Source organism: Leptinotarsa decemlineata, unplaced genomic scaffold (assembly GCF_025532065.1).
Source record: "Leptinotarsa decemlineata unplaced genomic scaffold, Ldec_3_MD MMD2_tig00005515, whole genome shotgun sequence".
NCBI lineage: Eukaryota > Metazoa > Arthropoda > Insecta > Coleoptera > Chrysomelidae > Leptinotarsa > Leptinotarsa decemlineata.
Window position 1 is genome coordinate 50,145 of NW_027412630.1, and position 11,140 is coordinate 61,284.

Genomic DNA, 11,140 nt, shown 5'->3' on the forward strand with positions numbered 1-11,140 from the left:
TCCGTGGACAAACAAAGCAACATATCTCGGGGTCATCCTAGACAAGAAGCTAACATTCCAGGAACACGTACAACAGAGAATTGGAATGGCCAAACAGGCCAGAAGACGCCTGGCGCCGATCATAGGAAGAAGTAGTAACATGGCACTGAAAGTCAAACTACTGATGATCAGAACGATCCTAATGCCTATAATTCTGTACGCATGCACTGCCTGGGGCCAGTGCGCGCAGACACACAGAAAGAAGATCCAAGCATTTATGAACACGAGCGTAAGGGCCGCCGTAAATGCACCGTATTACATCCCGAACAGATTCATATACAGGGATCTAGGACTGGACACGCAGTATGTGGACGTGTATATGAGAGAACATGCAGAAAGCACGTTCGATAGAATCAGATCGCATTTAAATCCAGCGTTTCGCGATCTACACGATGCGTTGAACATGGATGACCCCAGGTTCCGAGAAAGGGACAAACATCCAAGGCCGACAAGACAAAATCAGAGACCGCCCCCACGAGTCGCCGTCAGGCGGCTCAGGCAAGTATAAAAATCTTAAGTGTATTAACCATATATTCTCTTACAGGAAAACCGCGATTCAATTTCAAAATCACATTTCTCAGCTTCACTGGGAAAAGCCCGACTATTACAACTATGGCCGCCGTTAGCTTTGGGGGCCCCCATGCAAAAATTCAATTAGGAATACCGCGACAAACAAGAGCCAAATAAAATTTAAACCGAGAAGTTAGATAGGGAAATAAAAGCACCTAAAGGCTGGTTTCCAACCAAAAGAGGTTAGATATCAATCTTGCTGAAGTGCCAGCAGCTGGATTGAGGACCGTTTCCTTAAGAAACGGGGGTGGAAGGAAAGGGTCGCCAGGTCCAAACCTGCGGAAGCATTTCCGTAAGGAGGGAGCTTGCGACCTGGGCACACAACCCGGGAGGGGCATGGGGGGCGTCTTTTACACTGAGTCGAAAGCAAACCTGCACGATAGTACTTGTTTGTTTGATATTGACGAAATTAAATTTTCAGAATGCCACCCAAAGCTAGTGGAAAGGCTGCGAAGAAGGCCGGAAAGGCCCAAAAGAATATATCGAAGACCGATAAGAAAAAGAAGAGGAGGAGGAAGGAAAGTTACGCAATTTATATCTACAAAGTATTGAAACAAGTCCATCCCGATACCGGAATATCCAGTAAAGCGATGAGCATCATGAACAGTTTCGTAAATGATATATTTGAGCGTATCGCAGCGGAAGCCTCCCGTCTTGCTCATTATAACAAGCGATCGACTATTACGAGCAGAGAAATTCAGACTGCAGTACGTCTGTTACTTCCTGGTGAATTGGCGAAGCACGCCGTCAGCGAAGGCACCAAAGCAGTTACGAAATATACCAGTTCGAAATAATTTACTTATTCCGGTCTACGATATACATTCTTAAAAAAAAACGGTTCTTTTCAGAACCACAAAATATTTATGAAAGAATTCTTACAATATCGTTTCGACGCTGAATGATAATTTATTTTTGCTAGGGCGCTAGGTCTCACTCGGTTGGGTTGCCTTGTTATCAGTACATTGTTACCTCCTTTCGTGAAACGCGCGATGATAATAAATAATTTTGCCACCTATATTTAGATGGTGCTTACCTACCTATCAACCTAAAAAGTTAACGTTCGTTACTGTTATACTAGTCATGTACTCTATTACTTATGTTATTTTTTAACGTGTTTTTTTTTATTTACGTGCTAATATGTTGTCTAAAAACGTTTATGATTAGCATTTCTGATTTCGACTATAACATTGACGATTTATATATTTCGGGTGGGGGTGGGTGTGTATTACTCCGTTATAGATAGAGCTCACAGTATCGTCGTTCGTTCGTTCGTTCGTTCGTGTTGTAGTATCGACCTTTTTATTGAAAGTATATTACGATGATTATATCTTATCGAATATAACATTAATAACGTTCGTTATTATTCGAATGCCGTTTTCATCGAACACTTTTATAGGGATAATTTTTGAAAATGTTGATGCTATTAGAAGCGTCGGTTCTTGGTTATAGTCGTGTATGAAGGTAGACACGAGGTCTCTTCGATGCCCCTATTCACTCGTGTATTTATCGAGTATTATCGGCTAATGTATCATGTTTCTATAGACAGTCGCGCCTATGATATTTATTCGAAGGTTCCTTCCAGATCATCGATTACGAGTATTTTCGGAAAGGAATTGTCTGGAGTTACGTCAAAATCATCAATACTTCATATTTCATTGTAATTTACTGTGAGTTGTCGAGGTTTAATATTAGCTTTTTCTTATCAGAAAATATTTTCGGAATACGTAGAATCTATCCACGTTATTGTGCTAGTCGAAGTCTAAATAGGAAACCGGCATTGATTTCGTAAAGAAGTTGATGCGAACATTTCGACAGCAGAATGGAAGCCGTCAATATCGTGTCTAACGAGAATGTCGAGCGTTCAGTCTCCCGTCCGCCTGTGCTTCGACCCAGAATATTTAAACAAACGGAACACCAGAGGACTACATCATTCTCTCTAGACGCCTAACGAGTGTAGCATCTATCTTCCGAGAATATATTGTCAGTTGTTTTTTTACTATGGCAGACATAGAAAATCAGAATTCTTCGGCTTCGGCTAATTCATCTTCGTCGCCGCAGGCACAGTCTACTGCGAAGAAAGAAAAGAAAGTTAAAAATCCAAGAAGTAAACCTTCTCACCCACCTACGTCGGAAATGGTTAATAACGCTATTAAAGGATTGAAGGAACGGGGTGGTTCCTCTTTACAAGCCATAAAAAAATATATTGCGGCGAATTATAAGGCTGACGCAGAAAAAGTGGCACCTTTCATCAAGAAATATCTTAAATCTGCGGTTGCTTCCGGATCATTAGTACAAACTAAAGGAAAAGGTGCATCGGGGTCGTTCAAATTGGCATCGGCATCTTCTGGTTCGGCAAAACCGTCGGCTACCGAAAAGAAAACGTCCGGTACGGCCGGTGCGAAGGCCAAAAAAACTCCCGTTAAACGCGTAGCTGGTGAAAAAGCTAAAACCGGCAAGAAGGCTGCTGCATCACCGAAAGGTAAGAAAGCCTCTCCGGAAAAGAAAGCGGCTGCCGCAGCCAAGCCTAAAAAGGTAACTGCCGAGGATAAAAAGACCGTCGCTTCTAAGGTTTCGTCCGCGACTTCTGCTAGTAAAACCAAGTCTCCTTCGAAAGCAAAGAAAACTAACAAAGGACCAACAAAAAAGCCGAAAGCACCCAAACCGAAAACCGCGAAAGCGACCCCTGCATCGGCATCTTCTCCGAAAGCCAAAAAAGCTGCCTCTCCAAAAAAGAAGAAGTAAATTCTTCTATCAGTTGACTTCTCTCTCCGGCGACGAAGTCTAAGAAAACAAATGGCCCTTTTCAGGGCCACAATTTTTTTTACAAGAATTCGTATATAATTCAACTGTCCAACAAATATATAAATAAATAGTCAGAACTACCTACCTAGCCTATCCCTATAAACAGAAAAAAAATAGATAAATAATATTTCTTCCGCCGCCGCCGCCGACTATCGAATTGATATGAATCGAATAATTTCGTAAAAGAGTAAAAATTAAAAAATATTGCTCTGTCTTTCTATTTCATTGAAATATGTCTTGTGAACAGTTGACTTATTTTCTGATATTGGGATCGTTTCAGGAAAATGAGTCAAAATCATTTCGAGATTTCCAAACTAAGGGTGTTCCATTTGAGAAATCACTGATTTTTATATCTTCAGAATTACTCATCGACTCCAAATACCTCGTTCATCATTTTGGAAATGTTACTCCTCCTACAAGACGACGGAATGTAATATTTTGATGAATCAATAATAGCTTATGTATTCTATGAGACTTGTTTTCAATTTTATAGGGAAATGGCTCGAGAACCGAATAATACCTACTTTTTCTGTATAAACGATCGAATATCTCGAGAACGATTCATTTTTGGTATAGGGTATATTACAAAAAGTCACTCGAGATTTATGCCAGTATTCAAAAATATGAATCAGAGGAAATTTACGAAAAGATGGTGATGTTATGAGCGATCTTTCATTCAGTGATCGCTTGTTTTTCGTTATTTATCTCAGCCGTTTCTAAAAATGATCTTTTCGAAAGATTCGTTTCGGAAAGTAAAAAATTTCAGTATTATAATCCATATTTGGATCATACTGAACATGTTCTGCAAACACCCGTGATTTAATATTTACGTGATGCGAGTTATTGAAAATATCATACATTCATTCATTCATTCATTCATATCTATCGATAAACGAATTCTTTCATCAATTGCATTTTGTGGTTCTGAAAAGAACCTTTTTTTTGTATATATTTTCAATATATATTGGGATATATATATATGAAATTAAGCTCGTTCTCCGCGTATTCTCCTTGCTAACTGAATGTCTTTGGGCATAATGGTAACGCGCTTGGCGTGAATGGCGCACAAATTCGTATCTTCGAAGAGTCCTACCAAATACGCCTCGCTAGCTTCTTGCAAAGCCATGACGGCTGAACTTTGGAATCGTAAATCGGTTTTGAAATCTTGAGCGATTTCTCGAACTAAACGTTGAAAGGGTAATTTCCTAATCAACAATTCAGTACTCTTCTGATAACGTCGAATTTCTCGAGAGCAACAGTACCGGGTCTGTAACGATGAGGTTTTTTAACACCTCCCGTAGCCGGTGCACTTTTGCGAGCTGCTTTAGTAGCTAATTGTTTTCTCGGAGCTTTACCTCCAGTCGATTTACGAGCGGTCTGCTTGGTACGAGCCATTTTCAAAACCTATTGCGAATTGTAACGAACGAAATGTATACCGAACGATAGACGGACAACATATGAACTGAGTCGGCTTATACACGCCAACTATTATATACCATCTAGACGAGACGCCATTGGTCCGATTTCCAGTTGTGGGCGGAGTCATGAAATTTAACAAAACCCGACCGAGTTCGGTGTAGAACTTTAGTCGAAGTCTGTCGTTAGTATCACTAACAGTATTTCATTCGTATCGTGCAGTATATAATTTATTCTTAACATTCGAAATGACTGGTCGTGGCAAGGGAGGTAAAGGTTTAGGAAAAGGAGGAGCGAAACGTCATCGTAAAGTATTGCGTGATAATATCCAAGGAATAACGAAACCTGCCATTAGAAGATTAGCCCGTCGAGGTGGTGTTAAACGTATTTCGGGTTTGATATACGAAGAAACTCGTGGAGTACTCAAAGTATTTCTCGAAAATGTTATCAGAGATGCCGTAACATATACCGAACATGCGAAACGCAAAACCGTCACAGCCATGGATGTTGTATACGCCCTGAAAAGGCAAGGTCGAACCTTGTACGGATTTGGCGGTTGAATTTAATGCCTCCCCCTGTATTGTCCTTACCGTTTCCATAAAAAAAAGGTTCTTTTCAGAACCACAAAAGCTTATGAAATGAATTCGTGTGTATTTTTTATATTTTTGAAGTAAGTCTCAGGTCAAGAAAGTAATACAAATCATGAAATTATGAAACAACAAAATTTAATTGACGCTCCGGAGGGGCGACTTCATTGATGATTCCAGTGGCGCATTTGCTTTTTCAGCTGCAGGAAAACCCGGAAAAACCTGCAGCAGCAGCAAGCACCACATCATGTGAACATCTTGATCTACTAATGTCTTCTCTTTTATAAAACAAAATGTAGGGTATCTCCAGAGACTACAGTAAATTTAGAACATCGCCAGAACACTTAGTGACACGACTATCGTCAAACTTAATCGACCTCTGCCCTCCGGTAGCAAGCAGAATATCGGAAGCGTGAAATAAAAATTTGAATTGGAATTTTGGCGAAATAACCCGAACGGAAAGTGTAGTGAAAATATAAAAGATAACGGAAAGTGTAGTGAAAATATAAAAGATAACGGAAAGTGTAGTGAACGTTTACCTCTGCCTTCCGCGAACAAGCAGAATATCGGAAGCGTGAAATAAAAATTTGAAATGGAAATTTTGGCGAAATAACCGAACGGAAAGTGTAGTGAAAATATAAAAGAAAACGGAAAGTGTAGTGAAAATTTAAAAGTAGCGGAAAGTGTAGTGAAAACATAAATATAACGGAAAGTGTAATGAAAGTTTACTCTGCCTTCTGGGAGCGAGCAGAATTTCGGAAGCGTGAAGAAATATTGCAGATGGAAACTTTGGCGAAAATAACGTGAACGGAAAGTGTGGTGAAATATAAAAGATAACGGAAAGTGTAGTGTGTGAAAATATAAAAAGATAACGGAAGTGTAGTGAAACATAAATATAACGGAAAGTGTAATGAAAGTTTACCTCTGCCTTCTGGGAGCGAGCAGAATTTCGGAAGCGTGAAGAAAATATTTCAGATGGAAACTTTGGCGAAAATAATCGTGAACGGAAAGTGTGGTGAAATATAAAAGTATCGGAAAGTGTAGTGAAACATAAATATAACGGAAAGTGTAATGAAAGTTTACCTCTGCCTTCTGGGAGCAGCAGAATTTCGGAAGCGTGAAGAAAATATTTCAGATGGAAGTTTTGGCGAAAATAATCATGAACGGAAAGTGTGGTGAAAATATAAAAGATAACGGAAAGTGTAGTGAAAACATAAATATAACGGAAAGTGTAATGAAAGTTTACCTCTGCCTTCTGGGGCAGCAGAATTTCGGAAGCGTGAAGAAAACATTTCAGATGGAAATTTTGGCGAAAATAAATCATGAACGGAAGTGTGGTGAAAATATAAAAGTATCGGAAAGTGTAGTGAAAACATAAATATAACGGAAAGTGTAATGAAAGTTTACCTCTGCCTTCTGAGCGAGCAGATTTCGGAAGCGTGAAGAAAATATTGCAGATGGAAAACTTGGCGAAAATAATCGTGAACGGAAAGTGTGGTGAAAATATAAAAGTATCGGAAAGTGTAGTGAAAACATAAATATAACGGAAAGTGTAATGAAAGTTTACCTCTGCCTTCTGGGTGCGAGCAGAATTTCGGAAGCGTGAAGAAAAAATTTCAGACGGAAATTTTGGCGAAAATAATCATGAACGGAAAGTGTGGTGAAAATAACGGAAAGTGTGGTGAAAATATCGAAAGTATAGTGAAATTTTCGCCAAAATTTCTCTTTGAAAATTTTTTATCACGCTTCCGAAATTCTGTTTGCTCCCATTAATTCAAGTATCGTCTCACCGTCTCAACTTATATGTTGTAACGGCGAGAAAGCGGTATGGCCTTACACAAATTTTCACTACACTTTCCGATAAACATTGTAATCGAGACGTCCTGTTGTCAGAACGTTATCCTATAATATTTTAATATATCGATCGATATGCGTATTCATGTCTGATACAATATCATATCGACGGATATAAATTATATTGACTAGGACTATACGAAAAGTGGAAAAAACCGAAAGTCGCGTAGGGTCCCGTCAGCGTTAACGGAAAACGGGCGATGTGCTCGAAACGCCGCTATAGGGGGATAGGTACGTTTCGAAACGGATCGAAAACGCTTCCTCTATAGTATCGGCAGACGCTTGCTCGAGCGCTGTCGGTACCGTGGTCACCGATAACCAATCACACGATATTCGTTTTTCTGCTGAATAATAACATTAATTCGATATCGTGTCGAGTGCGGGCTTCGCCCACGGTGGTGTGGATAGTTCGTAGTAGTATATCTTCTGCTTCTACCCAACCGAAACCGTCAGACACTGCGAGATCGCGGATTTAGCGAGCGTTTCTACGTAAGCGGTCCCTATGCGATCAACCAAAAAATAACAAAAATTTTGTTATTACACAAAATATGCGACAGCTCTCCTCTGTCCGAGCGAGAATAAATATAATTTCGGAACGAATCTTTCGAGAACACCGAGTCGCTTTCAATCTAGCGAAGGTCGAGAGAATGTTCGAAGTTTTGTGCCGTCGACGTATATATCGTCTATTATATATTGTATTTCGAAAAATTACCATACGTACGTGTACGCGGTGGTTTGTGTAACATTATCATCAGGTCGAGTACGACGAGCGTGTGTTGTAAATATTTCTTCTTGAGCAATGTTATAGTTCGATTTGTTGTCGGTCCGGTTTTATTTGAATGAAATAATGCAGAGACACATAGAGATATATAACAACTTTTTCGTTGAGCGTGGCGTTTCGAAAATTTATATTTCGTATAACGCACACACAACACGCACGAAAAGAGAATATAGATCTGTTTTCCTCCGTATTTATTATTATTTTAATATTATGGAGACTGAACTAGTTCTACGATAGAACGTCAGCTCCCTGGTTGATCCTGCCATAGTCATATGCTTGTCTCAAAGATTAAGCCATGCATGTCTCAGTACAAGCCAAATTAAGGTGAAACCGCGAAAGGCTCATTAAATCAGTTATGGTTCCTTAGATCGTACCCACATTTACTTGGATAACTGTGGTAATTCTAGAGCTAATACATGCAAACAGAGTTCCGACCGGAGACGGAAGGAGCGCTTTTATTTAGATCAAAACCAATCGGTGGCGGGTTCGCTCGTCATCGTACACCTTGGTGACTCTGAATAACTTTATGCTGATCGCACGGTCTCGCACCGCGACGCATCTTTCAAATGTCTGCCTTATCAACTGTCGATGGTAGGTTCTGCGCCTACCATGGTTGTAACGGGTAACGGGGAATCAGGGTTCGATTCCGGAGAGGGAGCCTGAGAAACGGCTACACATCCAAGGAAGGCAGCAGGCGCGCAAATTACCACTCCCGGCACGGGGAGGTAGTGACGAAAAATAACGATACGGGACTCATCCGAGCCCCGTAATCGGAATGAGTACACTCTAAACCCTTTAACGAGGATCAATTGGAGGGCAAGTCGGTGCCAGCAGCCGCGGTAATTCCAGCTCCAATAGCGTATATTAAAGTTGTTGCGGTTAAAAAGCTCGTAGTCGAATCTGTGTCCCGCGCCTTCGGTTCATCGTCCGCGGTGTTAACTGGTGTGCCGCGGGACGTCCTGCCGTGGGCTTAGCTCGCAAGGCGGCCCAACTCAATCCCGCCGCGGTGCTCTTCATTGAGTGTCGAGGTGGGCCGGCACGTTTACTTTGAACAAATTAGAGTGCTTAAAGCAGGCTAAAACTTCGCCTGAATACTGTGTGCATGGAATAATGGAATAGGACCTCGGTTCTATTTTGTTGGTTTTTCGGAACCCCGAGGTAATGATTAATAGGAACGGATGGGGCATTCGTATTGCGACGTTAGAGGTGAAATTCTTGGATCGTCGCAAGACGACAGAAGCGAAAGCATTTGCCAAAAACGCTTTCATTGATCAAGAACGAAAGTTAGAGGTTCGAAGGCGATCAGATACCGCCCTAGTTCTAACCATAAACGATGCCAGCTAGCGATCCGCCGACGTTCCTCCGATGACTCGGCGGGCAGCTTCCGAAACCAAAGCTTTTGGGTTCCGGGGGAAGTATGGTTGCAAAGCTGAAACTTAAAGGAATTGACGGAAGGGCACCACCAGGAGTGGAGCCTGCGGCTTAATTTGACTCAACACGGGAAACCTCACCAGGCCCGACACCGGAAGGATTGACAGATTGAGAGCTCTTTCTTGATTCGGTGGGTGGTGTGGTGCATGGCCGTTCTTAGTTGGTGGAGAGCGATTGTCTGGTTAATTCCGATAACGAACGAGACTCTGGCTACTACTAGGCGTTTTCCGACATCCTAAAGGCCCGCCGATGGGGCTTCGGCCTTATCGTGCGCGGTTTTTACTGTCGGCGTATAAACAATTCTTCTTAGAGGGACAGGCGGGCGTCTAGCCGCACGAGATTGAGCAATAACAGGTCTGTGATGCCCTTAGATGTTCTGGGCCGCACGCGCGCTACACGAAGGATCAGCGTGTCCTCCCTGGCCGAGCGGCCCGGGTAACCCGTTGAACCTCCTTCGTGCTAGGGATTGGGGGCTTGCAATTGTTCCCATGAACGAGGAATTCCAGTAAGCGCGAGTCATAAGCTCGCGTTGATTACGTCCCTGCCCTTTGTCACACCGCCCGTCGCTACTACCGATTGAATGATTTAGTGAGGTCTTCGGACTGAGCGCGATGTGCGTTCGTTTGCGCGTCTTCGATGTTTCGGAAAGATGACCAAACTTGATCATTTAGAGGAAGTAAAAGTCGTAACAGGTTTCCGTAGGTGAACCTGCGGAAGGATCATTACACTGATATTGTACTATATACGACATGTCTGATCAAATATATATATCGCGAGCGAGAAAAGAGTTAAATCTCTCCTTTTTCCTTCTACGATATTCGAACTAATTTGTCGCTTTATGTTTCGTTTCGATAGAAAAGAAAATGAGCGACGGCGGTGGACTACGTTTTCCGAATGACGGTGAAATTGACGACGACGACGACGACGTTGTTGTCTGTCGTCATCATCCTTTCGATTAGTATTAGTCCTCTTCTCGAACTATACAAATTCGTCTTAGAGGTTTTTCAATTAGGCGTGTAATTTTCTTTACCGAGAATTATAATATATGACGTTTGTGCGTATTGTTGTGTTGCCGCGTCGTTGTCGTCGATTATTGGCGCTAATGTTGTTCGTCGATCGTGTTGTGAAGCGTACGCTCTTTTGTCGAACGCGAACGCGATATACGACGATACATTTCGCCGTCGATGACGATGATGCCGACGACGCCGCCTTCGCCGGGTACCTAGGAGTGTGTGACTGTTAAAAAACCGCTCCGTAGGAAATTAGTTTAATCGCGGTCGAAACGTGAAAGTTTTTGTTTCGTACGAATTTTTACGTTACCGATTACACAACGAGATTTCCGATGGTTGTGAAAGATATTCGCCCGGCCGTGTCAGTTAGAACGCATGGTAAATGAAATACTACGCGCGTCCTCTACACGACGAATATAAAATTGAGTCGTGCGCGATTTCGGTACACGATGCCTCGTCTGAATATGTTTGCCGTACGATACGAAATCGTCGAGCGCTTCTCTTTTTTTTTTTTTTTTAACAAGTATATATATATATTTATGTACGTTGTTGCATTGGTATAATCTCAACGCTTGCCGAATCGAGACTTCGAACTCTTGAAATTATTTTTTTTTGAGTACGTCTAAATAAAAGATTACCCTGAAACGGTG

The 11,140-nt window shown here is 41.7% G+C and overlaps 1 protein-coding gene and 1 pseudogene across 1 annotated transcript; one reads left to right on the forward strand and one right to left on the reverse strand.

Annotated features, from left to right (window-relative positions):
- Window positions 1–975: 975 nt before the first annotated feature.
- On the forward strand, window positions 976–1,403 carry LOC141484355 (histone H2B). Its single transcript, XM_074179408.1, has one exon. The coding sequence runs from the start codon at window positions 1,032–1,034 to the stop codon at window positions 1,401–1,403; it is 372 nt and encodes a 123-aa protein (XP_074035509.1). The 5' UTR covers window positions 976–1,031.
- A 2,993-nt stretch (window positions 1,404–4,396) lies between these two features.
- Window positions 4,397–4,857, reverse strand: LOC141484356 (histone H3-like; annotated as a pseudogene).
- Between the last annotated feature and the right edge of the window lie 6,283 nt (window positions 4,858–11,140).

Coding starts and splice junctions, on each gene's coding strand:
- LOC141484355 (XM_074179408.1), top strand. CDS start 1,032: ATGCCACCCAAAGCTAGTGGAAAGGCTGCGAAGAAGGCCGGAAAGGCC.